Raw genomic sequence first — 24872 nt, forward strand, 5'->3', positions numbered from 1 at the left:
ATGGAAGCAGCGACACAATTTTATTTTCTTGGGCTCCAAGATCACCGCAGACGGTGACTGTAGCCATGAAATTAAAAGACGCTTGCTCCTCAGGAGGAAAGCTATGGCAAATCTAGACAGCATAGTAAGAAGCAGAGACATCACCTTGCCGACAAAGGTTTGTATAATCAAAGCTATGGTTTTCCCAGTAGTAACGTATGGCTGTGAGAGCTAGACTATAAGGAAGGCTGAGTGCTGAAGAATTGATGCTTTCGAACTGTGGTGCTGGAGAAGACTCTTACGAGTCTTCTCCAGACACGACTTAATGACTGAACAACAACTGTCCATCAGCACAAAGGACCACAGCTATTGCACTGGACAGATCAGAAAGGGGAGCTTGTACCACCACACCACTCAACAATAGGGGAGGTTGCAGGACTAGAAAAGTTATTTCCTATTTCTTGTTGTTGTTCAGTCGTTCAGTCGTGTCCGACTCTTCGTGACCCCATGGACCATAGCACGCCAGGCCTTCCTGTCCTGCGCTGTCTCCCGGAGTGTGCTCAAGTTCATATTCATTGCATCGGTGATACTATCTAGCCATCTCATCCTCTGCCATCCCCTACTCCTTTTGCCTTCAGTCTTTCCCAGCATCAGGGTCTTTTCCAGAGAGTTTTCTCTTCACATTAGGTGGCCAAAATATTGGAGCTTCAGCTTCAGTATCTGTCCTTCCAATGAGCACTCAGGGTTGATTTCCTTTAGGATGGACTGATTTGACCTCCTTGCAGTCCAGGGGACTCGTAAGAGTCTTCTCCAGCATCATAGTTCGAAAGCATCAATTCTTCAGCACTCAGCCTTCTTTAGAGTCCAGCTCTCACAGCCATACGTCGCTACTGGGAAAACCATAGCTTTGATTAGACGGACCTTTGTCGGCAAGGTGATGTCTCTGCTTCTTACTATACTGTCTAGGTTTGCCATAGCTTTCCTCCCAAGGAGCAAGCGTCTTTTAATTTCATGGCTACAGTCACCATCTGCGGTGATCTTGGAGCCCAAGAAAGTAAAATCTGTCACTGCTTCCATTTCTTCCCCTTCTATATGCCAGGAAGTGATGGGGCCAGATGCCATGATCTTCGTTTTTGTAATGTTGAGTTTCAAACCAGCTTTTGCACTCTCCTCTTTCACCCTCAACAAGAGGCTCTTGAGATCCTCTTCGCTTTCTGCCATTAGGGTGGTATCGTCTGCGTATCTGAGGTTGTTGATAATTCTCCCGGCAATCTTAATTCCGACCTGTGATTCATCCAACCCGGCGTTTCTCATGATGTACTCTGCATATAAATTAAATAAGCAGGGCGACAATATGCAGCCTTGTCGTACTGCTTTCCCAATTTTGAACCACTCGGTTGTTCCATGTCTGGTTCTTACTGTTGCTTCTTGACCCTCGTACAGGTTTCTCAGGAGACAGGTAAGGTGGTCTGGTATTCCCATCACTTTAAGATGATGGGAATACCAGACCACTTTCACAAATTCTTAAAGTGATGGGAATACCAGACCACCTTACCTGTACAATTGCTAGACATCAGCAAAGTTTTACTTGCAGGCTATCGAGAACCTGCACTTTTTCCAGCCCTAGGAAAGTGCGTAAGTACCCATCTTATTATAAGCATAAACATGCAAAAGCTTGGGTTGGGAGGCATCAGGAAGGAGCCTTGGTTTTCCCTGGCTACTTCCCATGCCTCCTTAGCTCATCTTAGGAAAGCCATAAAGACATGTCACTATCTGGGATTATTCTTTCTGAACATAGATTATGTTCCCCTGCTGTTCTTTATTTGCACATTCAGCTGAAATTTTGCACACCCCATTGTATTTCGGAATACTTTGGAGTAGAGGAAGGAATGTTGTATTAACCTTCCTGTTCACCTGTCCCCTCGCATTCCAAGTAACTTTTCAGCTTCTCCTCCCATATTTCCACCTCTCCCCAGTAGTGGGTGCTCTTCCTATGTCCTGCACTCCATGGGGTTAAACAAGAAAGCCCTTTAACCTATGGCAATGGCAACCCAGGTCATTGCTTTCTTCAAACCTTTATTCGGTCATCCCCTCCTTTATTTTCTACACACACACTAAAGATACAAAGCACAACACACACACACATCCTTCCTCTGAGCTCTCAGGCTAAAGCGCCCATTTTCTACCTCTTAGGCCTGGTATGGAGAGAGCGTCTCTCTCTTTTCCTAGTTTTTTTTGGGGGGTGGGGGGTGGGGGTTGAGAAAAGATTGCTGAAACGTGGGTATAGAGGGATAGAGGATAGCTCCCCTTAGAGAGCCATCTCCCACCACAAACACACACACACACAGATGAGAGGTGAATATATAAAAGAAGCCACCCCAAACCCTACCACCTTTCCCCTATTGGGGAGGGGGAAGCGAGAGACGCGGAGCTCCCTCAAAACGTACCCCTCCCCTCTTCCTCCTGCCGCCCCTCCCCCAAGGGGGGTGCAAAAGTGCTGCTCCTGCTGGTGGGTCCATACCTGGTGGTTTTCCTTGATGCCCGGGGCTGGCTGGCTGTGGCTGCCCATCATATTCATGTAGAGAGACCTGGATAAAGGGCTCCTCAGGTACCTGGCAGGCCCAGACAACATCCTCTTCCTTAGCACCCACAGAGACAAGGTGTAGAAGCCCAGCCAGGCCAGGCAGAGTCTCATGGGGGGGGTGGGGTTGTGGGGGGTGGGAAGGAGAGGGAAGAAAGGGGGCGCTCAATCACCCCCTCCCGCAACCACCGCCTCCTTTCTCCATGGCAGTGGCGGCGGCGGCGGCGGCAGGCAGCGCGGATCTCCCCATTCAGTGCCCGCACATCCACGCACGCACACACATTACAGGCGTACATGCAAGCCCGGAACCCGAGGCTCAGGGAAAGGGGAACCCGGCCGGACGGGATGTCTGGCGACACGCACGAGACTGCCTTGCCTCGCCTTGCCTTGCCTGGCCTCGCTCGAGCGCTCTTCGCTCGCTCCTTCGCGTGCGCGCGCCCGCGCGCCCCGCCCCCCGCCCTTCTGTCCGCCCACTCCGCCAATCACGGAGCGGCTCAGGGAGCGCCTGTGGGGGCGCTGCTTTCAAACTTGGCAGTTGCACAATGGCCGCCGAGGCAGCGGGGCGCGCGCGCGCACACGCCGAGGCGGTAGGGCGACGACGCGGGCTCCTCCCCTTCCAGTCTTTCCGCGCGCGCGGCGTGCCGGGCCCGGCGAGGTGTAGGTCGCTTGGGGAACGGCCGGTGCTTGCGGCGTGAACGCTCTCCGGGCGGGCGGGCGAGAGGCGCACAAAAGGAGCCGCGATCCAGAAGCCGCCCATGCGGGCGTCGCATGTAGCCCCGCGGAGCCAGACCAAACGAGTACATCAATTTTTGTAGGCCGCCTTATCGCCTAGAACGCCACCGAGGCGCTGTACAACGTTTACAAGCAGTAAAATGAGAACGCTGGAAACAAACGAAGCGTTTAAACCAGACGTTTTAACAGGCTCGGCTCGAAGGATGCATCTTCGCACCCCATTCTAACGTCCACCTTCTCTAATCCGGCATCTTTTCCGCAGTGGAAAGCCGCTTGTTGTTAGGAGGGCAAGATACGAAGGTGGTGGCCCTCCCCTGCTGTTGTCCCTGAAATCCTTGTAGGCCCCTTCCAACCCTACTATTCTATGATCCGATACGCGACAGCTGCCTTCCCCAACCTCATGCCCTCCAGATGTGTTGGACCGGCTGCGGCATGCTGGGAGTTGTAGCCCAACACATCTGGAGGGTTGCGGGTTAGGGGAATACGCTTTCTATATATGCGAGTTCCGTTTGTTAACACTTCAAAACAAAAAGTCATGACGAAAAAAAGTGCAGCCCTGCCGAATCGGAAGAATGATCGTCTAACGAGGCATTCTGGTTCCCATAGTGGGTAGCCAGATCCTCCAGAAACCTCACAATCCCCCCTCCCTGATATTTGCTCCCCAACTTGTATTCAGAGGTACACTGGCATTGAACATAAAGGTACAATTTAGCTATAATTGCAAATATCCATCAAGAGATCTCTGTGAATTTACCTAATTCCCTTTTAAAGCTCTCTAAAACTAGCAGCCATTACTGTATCTTATGGCCAGGAGTTCCACAAATTAATTATGTGCTGTGCAGATTGGAAAACCCTTTACAAGTTTTACTGTTTGTGGAAGAAGGGGTGGGGGTAGGGAGAGATTCTACTCTCTTCACACTCACTGACCTCTAAATCTTGCCCCCATCCCCCCAATTACAGATGTCTAGGGAGAAAACTGGGTTACTTTTTAGCCAATATGAGTGTGCACTCTGTACATGCTCAGATGACTTCCCCTCCCTGTTCTTACTTTACTCGCTGAACTGAGCCCAGGCACTGAAGAGAGTTTACAAGGCTGAAGCCTGAAGCTCCAGTTAAATCCTGATGCTCCTGCGTATGTGGGAGCAGCTGTGAGTTACTCAGTGGTGAGGGGAAGTAGTCTATATCCGTTTAGAGGCACTCCATTATGACTGCACATTTCAAGGCTGCACACCTCCATGACAAAAATACTTTTTTTAAATAACTGAACAGTTTGCTCTAAACTTCTGCTAGTGATTTACATTATACAAGAACAAATCAATGATTTTCCCTGCTATAGAATACAGTATTGACAAGAAGTACGTATATACACAACAGCAGTTAATTGTTTTTCATTTTGAAAAGGACAAACATGAAGGAAAGCAGGCACATTAGTAGGAGGCTGGAGAGAACAGTATTTATCAAACCAGAATCAACAACATGAAGAACATTTGTACAATAAGTCTCAACTTAGAAATAATTACTTTTCATACTCTCCACTCCAACCTTGATTCAATAATTAAGCATACCAACCTGAATCCTATAATTTGGGAGTTTAATATTTTTTAAAAATGCAAATGCACAAATGGACTTGTACTACTTCCACTCATTTCAGTTGGGCATGTGCACAAAGTAGGAACACCAAGCCAATATTCACTATTGATTAAAAACAGGATTTAAGAATCCACCCTTCAGTATTTCACTAATATAGTTGTAGAAGGACTGTTCTAATATATAAATAAAAGCTGTTGGGAACAGCATTAACAGGTGAAAATGTATATAGAATTGATTGGCAAATTTTCTGGCAAATCACTTCATATGACAATAAAAGGCGTGTTGTAACTTCATTCTTACTCCTAACAAATTGCACTTCTGGGTTTGTGTGGTTTTGTTCAGGACCTATGAACTCTATGCTGAAAGACACCAGAATAATGTATATGAAGTTTGGAAGAACGCATGAGAGTTTTAAATGCTCTGGCTAATTAAACATGGGTATTTCCCATGTATCTTGTGGTGCTGCTCATTTGAGGTCTGCTCTGTAGCTAGTTCTTCCAGTTTACCAAGCAAGCAGGAAAATGAGGGAGCGTAGTAATATCATGTAATGTACTCCAAAGATAGGGTATCTCAGTAGTAAGGCCAGTTTCTTTAAACTTCCAGTTATCTATTTGCCAGTTATCAATCAAGCTGGTTGCCATAATCTTGTTTTTTTTTAGGTTTAACTGCAAGCCAGCTTTTGCACTTTCTTCTTTCACCTTCATCATGAGGTTCTTTAGCTCCTCCTCGCTTTCAGCCATCAAAGTGATATCATCTGCATATCTGAGACTGTTAATGTTTCTTCCAGCGATTTTAACTCCAGCCTTGGCTTCCTCAAGCCCAGCACGTCGCATGATGTGCTCTGCGTACAGGTTGAATAGGTAGGATGAGAGTATACAGCCTTGCCGTACTCCTTTCCCAATCTTAAACCAGTCTGTTGATCCGTGGTCTGTTCTTACCGTTGCTACTTGGTCGTTATACAGATTCCTCAGGAGGCAGACAAGATGACTTGGTATCCCCATACCACCAAGAACTTGCCACAATTTGTTATGATCCACACAGTCAAAGGCTTTAGAATAGTCAATAAAACAGAAATAGATGTTTTTCTGAAACTCCCTGGCTTTCTCCATTATCCAGCAGATATTGGCAATTTGGTCTCTAGTTCCTCTGCCTTTTCTAAACCCAGCTTGTACATCTGGCAATTCTCGTCCCATGAATTGCTGGAGTCTACCTTGCAAGATATTGAGCATTACCTTAGTGGCATGTGAAATAAGTGCCACTGTTCAATAGTTTGAACATTCTTTGGTGCTTCCCTTTTTTGGTATGGGGATATAAGTTGATTTTTTCCAATCTGTTGGCCATTCTTGTGTTTCCCGAAACAACAGTATTAACAGGTAAAAACACCAGTGTAATATAACGACTCTGAAAGGCATGGAGGTGTGGGAAAAGCAGGGGTAGATTTGTTCTGCACCATCTGACTCTGGAAAAGAAGAGCTAAACCTCACCTTTCTAAGAAGTCAGTTCCTCCTTCCAACACTTTATTAAGAACTGAGCTAAAAAGATGACATTTTAAAATAAAATGCTGCATGTATAAGAAATAAAGTGGCATTATATATAATCTATTGGTCAAAGGACAGGATGGTTAGGATTTATTATGGCATAATTCAGACTTCGAAACATAAAAGATGAAAACTGAAAGGCTTTAACAGAAACAAATCCAAAATGCTGTATTCAGCTATTTGAAGTTAAGATAATAGAAACTTGACAGACCATTCAGATGGCCTGTTCAAGCAAGTACAGAGCACTTCAGTACAATTTCAGTATGCTTATCCCTATTTGGATGACATCAAGCAGCCAGGAAATCCAAAGCCAGCCAGCTTGCTACCCAATAAATATATTTTGCTACAGTCCCACAAACCCAAACCATGAAAGCATTTTGATTTTTCCACATTTATGGTAATATGCTTTGGAAGTGCCCAAACACCTTTTCTTTCTTTAACAAGCCTATTTATCAGAAGCCTCAGACTTTCATAGAAGCTTCTGCCCTCCACCTCATGCAATAACCTGCCTTTCCACCATCTGGATTTACTGGGTTTCCTACTACTGTGCTTCTTCTGTACTTCCTCCCCTTCCCTCGCATCTCTTCCCTATTGTCAATGACAAACTGCAGTGCTGCACATGTAACGACCATGGCCTTTGGTGTATAAACACACACATCGATTGCAGTGCTTTCCACAGAGCATATACACATCTCCTCTCCCTCCAATTACATTTCTCCCTAGTTTCTAGATATTGTCAAGGTCTTATTTCTTTGCTTAACAGCCCTTACAAATTTCCTCTGTCTGCTCCAAATTGTTATAGCTCCTTCTTTTCTCTCCTGCAGGGATAAGGCATCCCATTTATGGAAAGCATGCTGAGCTTTGCAGACCAAATACCAGTTACAGAGAAAGAGAAACCTAAGATACATTTTTCTATGGCTTACAGCAAAGAAGCAGCATTCCACATTTGAGGGTGTTTAAATGCACCTTCATGAAGTAATTACAGGATTTTACCTCCTCTGATAGTTGTGTCAGATTTTTTCATTCACAGAATTCCAGTATACCATTATGCCATTATAGCTTGGATGTTAATGTGAGGTAGAGGCATTTTAGTGTATTCATCAAATCTATTTGAGATTTCTAATATCTCTTCAATTACCTGATAAGTAATTGAACAAGAAAGAGATACTTGCTTCATGATAAGGCACTCAGTGATAGGATTTACAGACAGATGAACATTAAATAGCTCTGGCTGCATTTGATCTGCTAGTCCAAAAATTAAAAGAAGTCCAATGTTCTTGTTCACAGTTGCCATCTGCTATTGTGTAAAATGGAATATTTGGTTCCTTGAAGCATATGTTTAGCATTCAATGTACAATTGTTAGATGACTATTCTGGATGGAAAAGGGTGTCCATGTCAGAATCTGTACAACTGCAATGCAAAGAGGAACCAGGCAGATCATGTAGAACATAGCATCATGGAGTCCTAGAAATAAACTGAGAGAAAAGTCCAAATTTTTACCATGTTCACTTTCAACAATCATTACAAAACAAAAGCCATTGCAGTACATGTTGTTTAACCCAGGCATTCCCACGGATGAGCAAAGCAATGAGCACGTTGCCTCCTGCATGCTTGTTGTTTCCGCTTTCAGTTAACAACCCAGGAACACCAAGTTCCTGGGTTGTCCCGTGACATGCGAACTCAGAAACTCTGGGTACTTTATGGGTTAAACAACCCAGAGTTGACCCAACAACAAACCATGGGCAATGTTTAACTCATAAGCATTTATATGAGTTGTTTAACTTATAAGTATTCCAGAGTTTCCAGGTTTGCACATCACAGAACAACCCAGGAACAGGGTTGTTTATTGAAAGCAGAAATGACAAGCACACAGGAGGCAGTGTGCTCTTCTCTTCACTCGTCCCTGGCAATTCATGGGTCAAAGAACCCAGGAATTGCAGTGTGATGTGTGAACCAGGCCACTGAGTCTTCCCGTTTGTTTTGATGAATAATCTGAAAAATGTATAGCAACATAATATAAACAAATCATGGCTTATTTGATTCCCACCCATCAATAATGTTAAAAAATGTTAAACAAAGCCATGTATAACCTATTTTACAGAAGCATTTTTGCTATTCGCCAGTACACATTGAGTTGTCTAGACGGGTCCTGAAAAATTGTGCATGTCATTAATTTTAATAAGATTTAACAAAGGTTGTGGTGCTCTTTGGAGGTGTGGGTCTCTGCAATACTGAGGCTGATGAACTGACCCTAGATGTAGTTACAAGGAATTACCTTCTCTGAATAATCGATCAGGTCTGTTTGCACACACATGCTAAAAATTGTGTGGAAAATTTTATCTGGGAATCAGGCACGGTGCTTTTTTTTTTTTTTCAGTTGTTGCCAACACAGGAATCATTGGATAATATCCAATGTTAGTCCGACATAGAGTAGATCCATTGAAATGAGGTAGTTTCACAACTACCTCATTTCAATGGATCTACTCTATGTAGGACTAACATTGGATACTGCCCCTTATGGCCCTGTCTGTGCACAGCTCAATTCACATTTCAGCTATTCATGAGATGTTCTCAAGCCTGGTCTGATTCCATAGAGAAGGTAATTAGCCTAACATGAACCAGTCTTCAAACCCAAGCAGCGGTGAAACCTGCATTATGCCTAAAACAAATCTCTTATTAATATATATTTTAGGTATAAGATCGATGATTTTAATGACAACCTGCCACTTACCTTGGGTCTGGCTGAGCAACATTACTATTCAGATTTGCATAACCAAATTGATTGAGTATGGTAACCACAAGCATAGGAGCTAAAGACTGGGCTGGTTTTGTAAATAGGGCATTGGTTCCAAAAACCATGGAGGAAAGTGGTGATCTGAAAGGTTAAGCAGAGACTTGTGTTACATGGCACATTAATATAGATATGTTGTAAGCCATGGTTTTAAACTGTAAATTGAGTGATTCAGCAGAAAAGAGATACATATGTGTCGTAAGTCAGCGGTGGGCAAAAGATAGATATTTGGGTGATTTGCACTAGATCGGCAAGCATTTCGACTCCCAGTTATTTAAAAACAGCAACAAAATGACTTCTCCATGCCTTAAATTATACTGTTGAAACACAGAAAACTTGGGGTGACCAGCAGCAGATTTTTATGTGGAAGGACTGTAGCTATGTTCAGTTGTGGTACTCAAACAAATTATTGGATTCAGAATTTCATTAAGGTGCATATATTTTGCATCAGGCTCCAGCAGATCTCATGGCTCTAGTAAAGAATGAAGTATGTCCTAGAAGCCTCATCTGCCCACCATGGTAGTAAGTAAACCAACCAACCAACCAACATGGATGCTGGCATGTGCTACTCACTATGTTTAGATACAATGGTTTAACTCTCAATCAGAATGAAAAAAATGCATTAACCAGCCAGCTATATTTTGGTGATTTGATCAACTAACTTTCATTACCAATGGGACTATAACTAAGCTTAGATGCTACATCTGGATCCTTCAAACAATGGTCTGGAGGATCTAGAATGTGCTATGGGCTCCCTCACTCCCCCCTCCCCCTGCTTCCTACCCTCTTGTGCACTGACTCCTTCCTTCATTTCTGGGTTTCCTCTTACCACAGTTTGCTATGATGTCCAAATAATGCATACTAATTTCCAAAACATGATCTGAAATGAGTTTGCAAATCATGGTTTGGAGGTTAGTGCTAGTCACAGTTTGTTCAATTTGGACAGCATGGTAAACTATAATTAGAGGAAAGCCAGAAATGGTAGAGGGAATTGGCATATGAAAAGGGGAGGATTGAGTGTGTGAGCCTATGACATATTCTTGATACTACAAACTGCTTTGAAGAATTGTCTGAACTGAATCTGTGCTTCGGTAGCAGGAAGCGTTTGTCAGAATCTATATATGCATTGAAAAGGAAATAGTATCTTCTTGCAGAAGATCAGCTCCCTACAATTACCTATTTTGCTTTAAGATGTATGATGTGGTTGATCCTAACCTCGTAGAATGATTACCAAAGAGTATCATAGTTTCAATAGGCTTCATCTATATATAATTTCTTGGATTTTACCAATTGGAAAATGGACTTATCAATAATAAATCAACATTATTGTGTAGACAGAATAACAAAATTACCCACCTTCGTTTATGTTTCTTTAAATCTGCATCAATAATATCAGCCAAAGGCAAATTAAACAGACTGAAGGAAGCTTGAACAATTACCCTAAAGAAATAGAAAAAATGACTTAGATATTCATTACCCCAGACAAATAACATCTACATACTAACAGTGCAATTCTAGGCATGTCCACTCCAAAGTCCCCTGAATTTAAAAGGGCTTACTCCCAAGCATTTGTGGTAAAACAGCTATTCAGCCAGAGACCCCCAACTCGATCACTGCTTTACAGTTGCTATTGGCAACAGTAAAGTAGTGATTCAGGCTACTTCAAGGTGGCTGGGGGAGAGAGGAGCCTGTAACCCCCACCTCAGTCACTCTGATCACTGCTTTACAACTGCTGTTCATGGTAAAGTAGCGATCCCACCAGTGTACTGTGCTGCCAGTCTGCTGCCATGTTTTTCCAGCAGTGGAGTCCTGGAGTCCTGGAAGGCTGCCTGTAGCCCTCATTTTTTGCATCCCAGCCCTAGGGCAGGAGAACCCACCCAAGGTATCTTGTTCAGCCCCCCTGCAAACTTGCAGCCTGAAACATCGAGTGAAGGGCTGGATGTGCCTGATCTCGTCTGATCTCAGAAGGTAAGCAGGGTCAGCCCTGGTTAATACTTGGATGGGAGCCTGCCTGGGAGTTAGCTTCCTGCACTGAGCAAGGGGTTGGACTCGATGGTTGTGTAGGCCCCTTCCAACCCTATGATTCTATGATCTATGAACCTCTGAGTAATAAAAAGTAGCTCTGAATCTTGGCTTAAATCTCTAAATTCCCCAAATGGAAGATACATATTTACTTACATGTTTGCTGAGAGATAAATAGCCAAAAGGTAGTAGTGTTCTGGGCCTAGAACAAACATGACAGCTGCAGCTACTCCTTCCAAGTAGAAGGAAAATAAGACAATCTTATAGTAACCAACTTTCCTCAACAAAGTATGACTGATGAGCACAAGACACTGAAATATAACAGAAAAGAAACATATTAAGCTACATACAGTACTGTAGCCCTGCTAAAAAGATTGTAAATATTTGTAATGTTGCATGGTATGGGCTTTAATAATTAAAAAACCCACATCAAAATGTTACTTGCAAGCACCTTTCTGCAGCTTAACAACATAGGAATTGTACTAGTACAACAGCTTATTGATCTATCCAGTATATTCTAAATGACAATAGCTTGAAGCTTGTGTTTTTACAAAGTCTGCCTTCTTTCTTTTCCAGCCAAAGGCTGCCTTCTTTGTTTTCTAGTAAGAAACATTTGCTTTATCTCGCCTTTCTGACCTAGTGGGCCCTCTAAGTTGGATAAAACAATCATAAAACACTTAACGTTAACGAACCAAAAGCCATTTCACAATAAACAGATATTCAAAAATAGCAAAAGAAACAGGACAGCAGGAAAATATATGTAAGGCAACAATTCTGGGTAACTTACTTGGCAGTAGCCCAATAAACTTAATAGGTTTTACTTGTAAATAAACATGCTTAGGATCTGGCTGCATATCCTTTATACACTAATTAAACATCCAGTTAAGATGAAATACTAGGATTGAAAACAATATAACTCCAGCTGTCTTCTCTGGGGTTCAAGTTGATCCACCAAGCACTATGGCTTAAGTAGGCCATACATGAAGCTACAAGAGAAGTCAGTTTATGTCCAATGTCCTATTTAAGTGTATGCAGTGATTTGTTCAATGTTTTCTTGCCAGTTATGCCATTCTCTAAAATGTGAATAAATATATGGTATCATCAAATATGTATTAAAATGTGTGTCATAAAACATCACTGGCACATCATAGCTCACAATGTGGACAGCTGAAGCTGTCAGTACATCCTGTCTATTGAATCTATATTTTCTGGTGAATCATATGGTATAACACAAATCCATCAACATTTCAAAATGTGAAAATTAATTTTTTCTTGCACACAGAATTGTACACACATAGCACCAACTCCCATTCCCCTCATACCTGTTGTGTCTGACCAATGACTACACACAACTGCTTTAGAGCCAGTTGTACCTTCTCCCCAGCTGTTATATTCAATGCTACTGAGTGCACAGGTTTAAAATGGATGTCTCATATAAATACAGCAGCTTTCTGTGTTGGTTTACATGCAGCAGCTGATGTACACACTTAGTATACAGGTAAAACATACTCATTATTAAACATAGTGGCCATGTGGTTAAACATAAACACTGCTACAGGGTCACCATAGCAGCAGTGGCTGTTATGCTCTACAATGAACATGGTGAGATGGACTGCTTTTCTATTAGCCCTCTCCTCTAGAATTGCCATCCTCTGTTCACCTACTCTACACTGGGGTGAGGGATGATGGGAGGTGCAGTCAACCTACATCTGGATGTCCACATGTTCCCCATCCCTGCTCCAAACAGAGAATCCAGACAATGTCACTGACACATGGTTGAATTCTAGGGTTTTCTAGGTTGTCCTTCCATATTCTTTCAGACCATTGTCAGCCTGTCATGTGGACTAGCACAGCACTATTGAGGCTTGCAAGGGCTACTGTACCTTTCTCCTTGTAGGTTCTGCCTCTTTTATTGCTTCCTGTTCAGCATGGCAGGAAGGAGGATTAGTGATGAATTCCCCATTAATCAATCAATGTTCTCTGGGAGGACTATGTGTGCTTTAATTACTAGTGTCTTTTCAAAAAGAATTCCTTTTCTTTCTTCTTGCATAGCAAAATAGCACTATTTTAAAAAGGTAAACAAAATGATGAAATACTAGTAATTAAAGTGCGCCACCCCCATGGGGAACAGAAGTTAACTAATTAAGGGCACAATCCTATGCATGTTTAGACAGAGAAAAGGCCTCTAACTCCCAACATTCCCTAGCCAGGAATGCTGGGAGTTAGAGGCCTTTTCTCTGTCTAAACATGCATAGGATTGTGCCCTAAGGCACAATTCATCACTAAATCCCCCAGCCCTAGAGAAGCCAGTCTTCCAACTGAGAACTACTGCTCTAAATGCAAGTATTGGGTCAAGTAATGAAAAAAAGACCTAACATTAAACATGTTTACTTTTAGGAAATTATTAATTACATCCTGACCTCCACCTCATTCAAAGCCAATATAAATTCTAATATTATCAGAAATGTTTCTTGGTATGTATATAATATATGTGTATGGGAAATTATTATTTGTGTTTGGGGGCAGGTAGGAATAATTGTCAAACTGTATGTGGAAAAGTTAAATGCCTTTGTCACAAATCGGTACTGCCAAAGATTTGTTCTGTAATATGATAAAGGTTTTCTGCAAGATAATGCATAATTATTATTGGCAAGCAGTGTAAGCAAATAACTTTAAATTGCAGGGAATCAGCACATTTTCCTTTTAAGAGAAAAGAACAAGAGGTTTTCTGCCTACCTGAGGACAAATAAAACTTGCCCCGTACATGATACTTCTGATAGAGGAGGAAAGAATGTCCTTCGGGATGAGGTTATCTGCAAAGATCATCATGAAATTGTTGCAAAAGGCCAAGTGGAAGACTTGAAAGAAGTTCATAGTCACAAAAAGCAAAAAATTCCTCTGAGTCATGATCTGTTTGGTCAACAAAATCACAGAAGACCAAGAGAGAGAGCTCTCGGCACTTTCTGGAGAAAATCCCTCCACAAGAGTTTCCTTTTCTTCATACTGAGTAGTGCTATACATTCCAGTGTAACACATGCAAGCAGTTGCTACTATTCCTACCAGAACTGTAAAGACTTGAAAATAGGTGAAGTTCTCCATGTTATCCGAAATTAAACCACAGAAAAGGATGCTGGTGGATCCAACTAAGGTTGCCACTTGGTTATACTTAATAAGCTGGAGCCTATTTTCATGTCTAGTTGAAATTTCGGCAAAGAGTGCACACTGTGCTAGCAAGACAAACGTAAGCAGGCCATCAAAAGCACACAAAGCAATGATAAGATGAAGCCCGCTAAGCCAGTCATCTTCTTCATATTGTTTCCAAGGAAACCAAGGAAGCAGAAAGGCCAAAGCATACAATGGAGCTCCATATAAAATGGAAAACTGACGTCTTGAACAGCATGGTACTTTGGAGTTGTCTTGAATATACCCAAAGAGAGGGTCATTAATGGCATTCCATATCATAAAAACAACCTGGGTAAACAACAACAATATATTTCAAAACTTTTACCCCACTTTAAATGGCTCAACAAAAATCACAGAGCAGTTTAAACAAATGAAAACATGTATTTCATGTAAAAATGCAGCAAGAAACATAACATGGAAAAGATTAAAATAATTAAATAACTGATACACAATACTGACTAAAACAAAACATTCAGAAATGCTATAATCTAGAGGAGGGGATTGGTGCCAGCTGCATGCCGGGGGGATTTTCACAGCTTGCCATGCCGTGAGAACCCAGTAATGGTGGTTTGTTGCCATGGTTAACAAACCACCCCAGAACGCTAAAACAGCCCATGTTTTAGTTAACAAGCCACCTTTACCAGGTCTGCATGACATGGCAGACCATGTTGGCGAGGGTAATTACGCATATCCCCCGGCACGTGCAACAGGGGAAATAAGCCACCATGGCTTCTTTCTCCCACCATAATCACGCAAACCGGGCCATTGATTTCTGGGTTCTGTGATGCCAGCTGCTGAAAGGGGACCTCTCAGAAAAATCAAGGCATGTGTATGTTGCATGTTGCCACTGTGGTTTGTGGCACTTGCATGTAGTGTTAAAAGCAGTGATCAATTAATGAAACAAATAACAGCAGATTCATATAATTTGTATGGGACTCTTTCAAAAATTAGCAGTCCTCAAGACATGCTGAAAGTGGACAATTTTGTTCACAAAATAAGTGGTCATCACAGCAACATAGAACTCTTAGCATTACAGATGAGACAGAGGCACTGGTGCAAATACTGTGGACTGGAATGCCACTATCAACTGACTTGCTAGACCTCAATGAAAAGATGATTTTTGTGTGTTTAACACAAAGAGAGGTAATACCCTCTCTTAAATGAATTGCATAAACAGTTGGAAATTGCATATACAGTTAAATGCATAATCAAAAGATCTGACTACATTATTTACACATTAAATAGTGCTGATCACCCTGTAACAAAGTCCCAATTAAAATCCATACTTTTATGGATAATTTTATTGATGGGATTCAAAAGTTCTCTTCCTCGAATGGAAAAGTCAACCTTTGATGGAAGGACTTCTTCTACCAGAAATGGGAACCTCTGAACCCAGCTTCGGGTTGCTCCTGGATCTAGTACTTCACTTGGACAATCAGATGCTAACATTGGCAAGGAATGGAACTGGCTACAGCTGCAATCCTAAACCCACTGTCAAGGAAGTAAGCCCCACTGAACACAGTGGGACTTACTTCCGAGTAAACATGGATAGGATTGTGCTGTAAGTCTGCCTCTTTTCTTAAGCCCAATCTGACCATTAGGACTGAACAGAATGTTCTTATCCAGGCCATCTATACCCCATATTTTGAGTTCCATGGACATGCCAATGTTTTTGTTGGCTGATCACAACGACCTAACACTGTTCTCCTGGAGATGTTTATTTATTTTATTTATTAGATTTATTAATCGCCCATCTGACTGGTCACCCAGCCACTCTGGGCGATGTACAACCCACCATAAAACAATTTAAAACAATAAAATTTTACCATAATTTTTTTTTTTTTTAAATACCCTAACCCACCCCAAATGCCTGCCTGAACAACCACGTTTTTAATGCACGACGGAAGCTCATTAAAGAGGGGGCATGACGGAGTTCCCTAGGGAGGGAGGTCCACAGAGTGGGGGCCACCACAGAGAAGGCCCTCTCCCTCGTCCCCACCAGTCTAGCTGTCCTGGCTGATGGGACAGAGAGAAGGCCATCCGAGGCTGATCTTGTTAAGCGGCCTGTCTGGTGTTGCTGGAGGCGCTCCTTAAGATAGGCTGGGCCGGAACCATATAGGGTTTTAAAGGTCAAAACCAACACCTTGAATTTGGCCCGGAAAACAACTGGTAACCAGTGCAACTCCTTCAGCACTGGAGTGATGTGATCTCGCCGGCGGCTGCCTTTAATCATGCGAGCCGCCGCGTTCTGTACCAGCTGCAGCTTCCGAACCGTCTTCAAGGGTAACCCCACGTAGAGCGCATTGCCAACATTTAATGGGTCCTCCACCCCTGCGGAGGGGTTGTGGAACCGAGAAGTCCAACATCACCAGATAGTGATCTGACCATGACAAGGGGGTGGTGGATATACCCCCGACTTCCACATCACTCCCCGCTTCTCCAGAAACAAACACAAGGTCTAGTGCATGACCGGCTACATGGGTGGGCCCAGTTAGAATATGGTGCAGCTCCCAGGAGGCCATGGTCTCCATGAAGTCCCGAGGTGCTCCTGTGAGGATGGCCTCCGAATGTATGTTGAAGTCCCCCAACACCAGTAAGTTAGGGGACTGTACACGCACATCAGAGACCACCTCAAGCACCTTGGCCAGGGAGTCAGTCGTGCAGCGGGGTGGACGGTACACAAGCAGAATCCTCAGACTGCCCTTCGGGCCCAACCTCCAGTACATGCACTCAACAACCTTGGTCTCCCGGAGAGGGGGTCTGGTGAAGACCAAGGACTCTCGGTAGATAACAGCCACTCCCCCTCCCCTCAAAATATTGCCAAAATTCAAGCCTGAGGATTTATGGGAGCAACATGGGACCCTTTCTGTTTAGACTGACATTTGGAAAACGAGGATTACAGCTTTGTATTTTTTGGTCTTGCTTGAAACATGACATCCTCCTAAACTCTTGTGGTGTGCTGATCCAGCAGATGGCACATCTGATTCATAACATTTGCTTCCTGGTTTAACAGATGTTAGGTTCCAGTGAAATGGATTTGGTTTCTGGAATGTACAATGTGCCCATAAGCATTTCACATCCATACATATGTCTCACATATGTATTTTTAGGACTAGAGCTGATTTTATTATCATGAAATAAATATGAAGAGCATATTTTCCCCCTGCCCCTGTGACATGTGCTCTCAACATAGTCATCTTCTCGCTGCCAGGTTAAGACCTTCCTTTAGTCTCATTCGGCAGCATATGATAAGGTTTTTAATCTGATCCTGAGATTTCTTATTGTTGATTATTATAACTGTGTGCGTGCGCATGTGTGCATGCGTGTGTGTGTGTGTTTATCTGTGTATGTAAATCGTTCTTATATTATGTACAATGTTGTATTTTAAAAGTTTTTATTCTTTGTAAACCACCCAGAGAGCTTTGGCTATTGGGTGGTATAGAAATGCAATAAATGAAGGAAGGAAGAACTCCAAGTCCCTGAATATCTTAGTTCTTATTGGCATTTCCTGGGAAGAGCCAGAAGGGGCCATCGGCAGCTAACTGGCATCAGAAGGGAGGGACAAGCAGCACAATAATCAGGACATGGAGATCACATGAATAACAGTGCTGATAGGATTTACAGGCACAAAATATACATGGGTCAATTAATTTGGTTTCCTGAGCACTCATAAGAAGTTATACTAGAACCCAGGGACAGTATCTAAAAGGTTTTGTCAATATATGTGTAGCCAATTTTTTGAATGCATGCGCTGTACTGCCATGCTTGGCCATAAATACAAGTCAGACAACCTGTAACATAATGACCATAAAGTAAGGGACTAAAAATAGCTAAAGGTGTGTAATCAATCTTCCAATTTTTCAAAACACATCAGACCTTTATTCAAGAATGGTAGCCACATTAGTCTGTCTTACAGCAAAAACATGTGGACTTACGAAAGCTTATGTGCGAATAAATTTGTTAGTCTTTAAGATGCTACAAGTCTCCTTGTTGTTTTTAAGGTCTTTTTTGTTGACATTTCAAAAAGATGAGAGGTTGTGTGTATGTGCAAGAGAGAAAGACAGAGTGCCAGAGATTTGAAAGGCTGTTTGGGCACTGGGAGTGGGTAATGTTGGTAATGGTCATCTACCATTATTTGACCCCAATAGTATCTGTTACTAAATAGCAACAATTGTTGACATTAACTGTACCTGTGCTTGGTGGAATGCTGCTTCTGAGATCTTGTACCTGTTTAAAAAGAGCTTAACGTAATAGAAACTAAAGATACTATTCATCATTCCAGCACCTAATGTGGTCATGGAGTATGCCAGGGCATTAGGATGAATTCTTGAAAAAAACTTCATTTTTCCACTGTGATATTTTTCTTCTTCCCTAGGAGAAAAAAAAAATTAACATACTAATAATTAGACATGGCTGTAATTCCTATAAAGTCAAGCACTGAAATACATGTAATTCAATCTTATGCATAACTAAACACCTTTCAACAGTAATTAATAGTGTGCATAGTACTACAGTCCTATGACTGTTTACTTGGAAATAAGTCCTACTGAGTTCAGTGTGCTCTATGTCTCTAGTTGTATGTTTTAGAGAGCAATCCTATGGCCTCTAGACAGAATCTGGGGGCCATAGGATAGTTCGGATTCCTGGATCTGAGGTCGGAGACAGTGCTCCAACCTCGGACCCAGGAGTCTAAGCTCCTTGTATCCCCATGCCTCCCCAGCCTCCATCCCTCCCCCTCCCTGACGTCACAGCTAGATGGGGGAAAACGCCCATCTTGCTAAATTGCAGAGTTTGAGATGTGGCAGAGGCAAAAATTGCCTCCACCGTGCCTTCTGGTCTGCACTGGATACTCATAAGCCTCTGAGTTCGGACGCTTACAAGTATCAAGAGTGGATCCAATAGGTTTTCAATAAAAGTTTAAGGGCATAATCCTATCTCTTTACTTTGGCTTTCCCCCAACCATAAGCTATCTTTGTAACAACCTCATGATACTATTGTATGTATATGTATGGTTTTTGTTCGTTTGTTTTTATTCTTTTATAAACTGCTTTGGGATTTGTTTAAAATGAGAAGAGGTATATAAATATTGCTAATAAATAATAATATAATAAGTTGCTCAGGATTGTAGTCTTACTTGCATTAACAAAACAAACACATTAGGAATTTTGCCCTATAGGGGTGCAGCAAAGCATTTAAAACACATGCAGCTTTCTCATTGCCCTTCTCCAATGTTTAAAATACTATACACAACCACTAATTTGGAGAGCTACAAATTAAACTCAACAGTATATAAATATTAGTTAGATTGATGTAGTAATTTTGTGGTATTTAGCGTGTCTCTGTATACCACTTGATGGAATGTGAAGAGACACACATAAAACATAACACTGAAACATTATATATATCACATGTTATTGGACATATTTTTTCCATTAGACAGAATTGGAACAGAAAGGTAAATGTCACTGAAACATTGCCTGTAAGTAGTTCAGGATACAAAATTTTAAATTGCTTACTTTATTTCAGTTTGAGTTAAGAATGGCAATTCTATGCTTTTTGCCACCTGAAGAATCTTTTGATCTATGTGCCTGCACAAACGCATTAGAAGAATGTAAGTGTTAGAATATTGCAGTCATGAATATGTCTATGTATAGTTCTGTGTTGATAATATGAAATGTGACTTTCTACTGTGGTTAATCTGATGTATTTATGTGTACAAAGGACTGGGGAAGTCTTGCATGAACTGTTGTACGGAAGATACAGTTTTTGACTTTTTTGTGAATTTCAAGTGAGCATGAAGACAAGATTTTGTAGTTTTAACAATGTATTTTGAAGAGGGAAGTCACTGAGAGGAACTCATATTTTAAAATGGATTCTGAAATAAATTAACCACAATTTTGTAAAGAATAAGAACTGCCATTTCTGAATTTTGTGATGAAGTGTGTTTATAATAGAAAAGGAATAAGCATCACTATGTTGGATTGTGGCCTACGCACTGGAAGTTAGCAGATGGAAGATATAGGGAAAAGGGTGGAATATATGCATGGTGTGTTTTTAATCATAACTTTCTATTTTCTTGAATGTTGGTGCACGGCCACTTGAATATTTTGCAATTTACAAATCTAAATGCTTCATCCTGAACTAATAAATGAAATCATTTTTATTTTTGCCAGTTAATACCCACTAAAGGCATGATGCCTTGCTTCAATCAAGGTGAATGTTGTAAGATGATATAAATCTTTGTATAATTTAATGTCCCTGCATGATCCACAAGAGGGCAATATTTTCTCACCTATTTATCCTTGACTCTCAGACTCAGTGAGCTTGCTACAACAGTGCTCAACATTTTGTCAAAGATCCAATGCATACAAGCAAATAAGAGAAGTGTAATTGAACACCATTGGTATTAGTGGATCCTATATACCATCTAACCACAATTATTTCCACTGCAACAACTGTTGTGCCCTTATGGCTCCCTCATTGCTATTGGCAAGAACTATGATCAGGTGGAAAGTCTGGTATACCATCTGTGCAATTAAACGCTCTTTGGTTCCAGAACATGTCAGATGTGTAACTTGTGCTCTCTTCCATAATGTCTTCAAGCGGCAAAAATCAGGAAGCTGTAGAAGGCCACATCTCTCTTCCAATACCTCCACTCTGAGGAAGAGGGGAGGAACAAAAGAGTACCCCCCCATTTTTATGATATTGGTTCCAAAATTGGGATAACTAATCCACCTGCAGCACAAATTATGTTAGTATTTGAATAGTATGTAGAAACAGCAGGCTAGAAACAGATATTCAGATGGCAAAACTGACCTTTTATCAATATTTAGTTCCAATGAATTAAAGGCATATTGACACTGATAAGAGTAAATTAATTGCTCCATTTAAACTGATGCCTGGAGTAAGCATGAATGGCATTATATTTCACCACAAAGAACACAGAGCACCAGTCAAGTTTTCTTTGTGAGCTACATCTGTAGTACTCAGATCCCACATCTAGTGATCATACGACAATATGTATTATATGGAACTCTCATATAGTAGTCACAGTGAATCATACAATCAGCGTTAGACTTTTACAGAACCAAGGGCTTGCATTACAAATATGAATAGCACACACCTCCAATGAGACTAGACATAGTTCTTAACACTAATTACTCCAGAACAGCACATGTAACTACACCGGGAGTAAGCAATGTAAATGCTAAAACCTGAGAAACAGTTATCTGATAATGTGTTCTAGTCCATAAAAGCTTATGATACAATTAATCTGTTACCTTTTAAGGTGCACCAAGTTGATTATTTCTTGTTTTTGCTGTAAAAGGCAAACATGCCTAAACCTCCAAGATGTCCTTCTTTAAATATCTGAAGGGCTCACACAGAATATGGAACAGACCTGTTCCACAGGATAGGACTAAAACCAATGGGTAGAAATTGCAGGGAAGCATATTTCAGAGAAACTTCCTAAGTATTTATTTATTAAATTTATTAATCGCCCATCTGGCTGGTCATCCAGCCACTCTGGGCGATGTACAACATATATAATAAAACAGTTTAAAACAATAAAATTTTACAGTAAAAACATTTTCTAAAATACCCTAAACCATCCCAAATGCCTGCCTGAACAACCATGTTTTTAATGCGTGGCGGAAGCTCATTAAAGGGAGGGCATGGCGGAGTTCCCTAGGGAGGGAGTTCCACAGAGTGGGAGCCACCACAGAGAAGGCCCTCTCCCTCGTCCCCACCAGTCTAGCTGTCTTGGCTGATGGAACAGACAGAAGGCCATCCGAGGCTGACCTTGTTAAGCAGCCTGTCTGGTGTTGCTGGAGGCGCTCCTTAAGATAGGCTGGGCCAGAACCATATAGGGTTTTAAAGGTCAAAACCAACACCTTGAATTTGGCCCGGAAAACAACTGGTAACCAGTGCAACTCCTTCAGCACTGCAGTGATATGATCTCGCCGGCGGCTGCCTTTAATCAGGCAAGCCACCGCGTTCTGTACCAGCTGCAGCTTCTGAACCGTCTTCAAGGGTAACCCCATGCAGAACGCATTACAGTAGTCTAGACGAGAGGAGACCAGGGCATGTACTACCAAAGGGAGCAGATGGTTGGGAAGGTAGGGGCGCAGCCGCCGTATCAGATGGAGTTGATACAGTGCTGGAGCCTCCATGGACAGCTGGCAGTCCAAAATGACCCCAGGCTGCAGATCTGGTCTTTCAAGGGTAGCTGTACCTCAACACCAGGTCAACATCCCCCAACCTCCTCTTGTCTCCCACCAAAGTACCTCGGTCTTGTCAGGGTTCAGCTTCAGCTTATTCCTCCCCATCCAGCCACTCACCGTCTCCTGGCATTTGAACAGGGATTCTACAGCCAACATTGGTGAAGATTTGAATGAGAGGTAGAGCTGCGTATCATCCGCATAATGATGACACCGCACCCCAAACCTCCTGATGATAGCCCCCAGCGGCTTCACATAGATGTTAAATAGCATCGGGGAGAGGATGGAACCCTGTGGCACCCCACAAGTGAGCGGCCACAGGTCTGAAACCTCCTCTCCCCAAAGTAAAGAATTATGTGGCAGTGAGAATGCCTTGGGCAGGCTTCCCCAACCCAGCGCCCCCCAGTTGTTTTGGACTTCAGCTCCCATCAGCCCCAGTGAGCATGGCTAATGGTCAGGAACTCTGGGAGTTGTAGTTTAAAACCTCTGTAGAGTACCAAATTTGGAAGGCTGGTCTTGGGAGGTGGTGGGCTCCCCTTCACTGGAAGCATTTAAGGACAGACTTGGACTATTATATGTCAGTTACTGTAGCTGCATATCCTGCATGGTGCATGTGTGGGGACTAAATTACTTTCAAGGTCCCTTCCAACTCTATAATTCTGTGAAAAAGGGTTGCTGTGCCTTTAACAGTAGCATACAAGAGGGAAAATGGGACAGATGAAGTATGTCCTGGAGGAATTAATAAAAGCCTCAACTCCCTTGTCTACCCATTATTTCAGGTACTGGAGGTCCTACTCTTTTTCATTGATCTGGAGACTAATTCACGAGTCTTTCCTTAAAACTAAAACCCAGGGGCAGCTGTTCTCATCCACTAGGAGCCTTGTAACACCTTAAAGTCTTACAGATGTTATAGTAGCAGCAGCTTTTGTGGACTGGAAGCCATGGCAAAATTTAACAAATCAGGTTTTAACAAATTGTCACATATGCTATTCAGGGCTACTGTGGAGCAATTAATTTGACGTCTGTGCCACAAACAAGGCTGGGTTTTTTTTGTTACCAGAGAACTTTCTCATTGTTTCTGACTTTTAAGGTAATCACCGTCTTTTCTTTTCCTTTTTTTTTAACATTTAATTCCCAGTGACTACAGCCTGGTTTGTACATAACCCAGTTGTCATTGAATTGTGGGTTGTTGTTACATACAAACCCCGTACTTTGGCTAGTCATTATGTGTGAACCAGGTCAATACAGTTTGCATCTCTCTCTCACCCTGGGCATGTGTAATAGACTTGTCGATTTGAGGTTAACACTTCATCCATCCACCCACCCACAGATGTTTACAGCAGCATAAATTTGTTCACCTCTACGGTGCCAAAACGCTCTTTGTTGTTTATGCTGCAACAGGCTAAAACAGCTACCCCCTGAATCCTGTACCCATTTACTTGGGAGCAAGTCCCACTCAACAAAGTAAACCGGCCTTCCGAGTAAACATATACAGGGCTGCACTGTGGAAACAGTTTCCAGAAGGGTAGCCACGTTAATCTGTTGCAGCAAAAATAAAGGAAGATCTTGCGGCCCCTTATAGACTTAAATTATTCTGGCATAAGCTTTTAGGTTCACAGCACATCTAATGAAGTGGACAGTGCCCACAAAAGCTTATGCCAGAATAAGTTTAAGTCTTTAAGATGCCGCAAGACTCTTTACCGTTTCTCCCCCCCCCCCCCCCGATAAACAAGGCCATCCCCGTAAAATTTTCAGGAGTTTCAGGGACGCAGTTCTAAAATCTAAACGTTTGGCTGCTGTTTTTAATTACTCCTTAAGGCTATTTGGTAGCGACAGCCCCATCCGGAAGCCCGACCAAACATGTCAATTTCCTTCAACGCTCTCGGACCCATCCACAAACACGGGTTTACTCAGGAGCAACCCTCCACTACGGTCAATGGAACTTACTCCCGGGAAACGGGCGGAGAGGATTGCCGCCGCCTCAGCGCCCACCAACCCCTCCCCGCCCCCCGCCTTTCCCTCTCTAACTCCATCAACCCGCCTAGCAACCAGCTCCTCATGACCCCTAGCAACGCCTCAGCAAGAGCATCCCCGGCCTGCGAGCGCGCGCACGACCCCCCCCCCACCTTCCCGCGGTTCCCCCCCCCCCAGCTCTCAAGTACTAACCGGCCCTTCGCTCGCTGGCTGCGTAGAAAAACTCGGAGGGCGGGCCTTCGCCTTCAAGGCCTGCCCCTCC

General features: G+C 42.7%; 2 protein-coding genes across 7 annotated transcripts in view; both read right to left on the minus strand.

Moving 5' to 3' along the window:
- The window catches only part of METTL9 (methyltransferase 9, His-X-His N1(pi)-histidine), a 43562-nt gene extending 40595 nt beyond the window's left edge, over positions 1 to 2967 (minus strand). For all 3 annotated transcript variants that reach the window (XM_084818468.1, XM_084818469.1, XM_084818470.1), the window contains exon 1: positions 2501 to 2967. In XM_084818468.1, coding sequence (XP_084674594.1) covers positions 2501 to 2674 — 174 coding nt within the window. In that variant the 5' untranslated portion in view covers positions 2675 to 2967. The remainder of the gene's footprint in view (positions 1 to 2500) is intronic.
- Positions 2968 to 6481: 3514 nt separating this feature from the next.
- LOC146336585 (solute carrier family 68 member 1-like) lies at positions 6482 to 24864 on the minus strand. 4 transcript variants are annotated; one of them, XM_084818481.1, is made up of 8 exons: positions 24803 to 24864; positions 20942 to 21074; positions 18608 to 18788; positions 13971 to 14705; positions 11391 to 11545; positions 10569 to 10652; positions 9153 to 9296; positions 6482 to 7896 (listed from the first exon to the last, which is right to left on the minus strand). In XM_084818481.1, exons 3-8 carry the CDS (start codon positions 18758 to 18760, stop codon positions 7767 to 7769), a joined length of 1401 nt encoding a protein of 466 aa, XP_084674607.1. In that variant the 5' UTR covers positions 18761 to 18788; positions 20942 to 21074; positions 24803 to 24864; the 3' UTR covers positions 6482 to 7766. The 4 variants fall into 4 exon arrangements, with proteins under 4 accessions (XP_084674607.1, XP_084674608.1, XP_084674606.1 ...); XM_084818482.1 differs by lacking the exon at positions 20942 to 21074 and adding an exon at positions 21698 to 21834; XM_084818480.1 differs by lacking the exon at positions 20942 to 21074.
- Between the last annotated feature and the right edge of the window lie 8 nt (positions 24865 to 24872).

Source organism: Heloderma suspectum, chromosome 12 (genome assembly GCF_057233095.1).
Source record: "Heloderma suspectum isolate Gila_16-S chromosome 12, 16-S_ref, whole genome shotgun sequence".
In the NCBI taxonomy this organism is placed as follows: domain Eukaryota; kingdom Metazoa; phylum Chordata; class Lepidosauria; order Squamata; family Helodermatidae; genus Heloderma; species Heloderma suspectum.

Excerpts from the sequence above, each read along its gene's own strand:
- LOC146336585 (XM_084818479.1), bottom strand. The coding sequence starts at position 20,019 with ATGCGTTTGTGCAGGCACATAGATCAAAAGATTCTTCAGGTGGCAAAA. Across the intron at positions 14,706-18,607 it reads CAGCATTCCACCAAGCACAG|GTTGTTTTTATGATATGGAA; the intron begins GTACAGTTAATG and ends TTGTTTACCCAG. Across the intron at positions 11,546-13,970 it reads CAAGTTTTATTTGTCCTCAG|TGTCTTGTGCTCATCAGTCA; the intron begins GTAGGCAGAAAA and ends GTTATATTTCAG.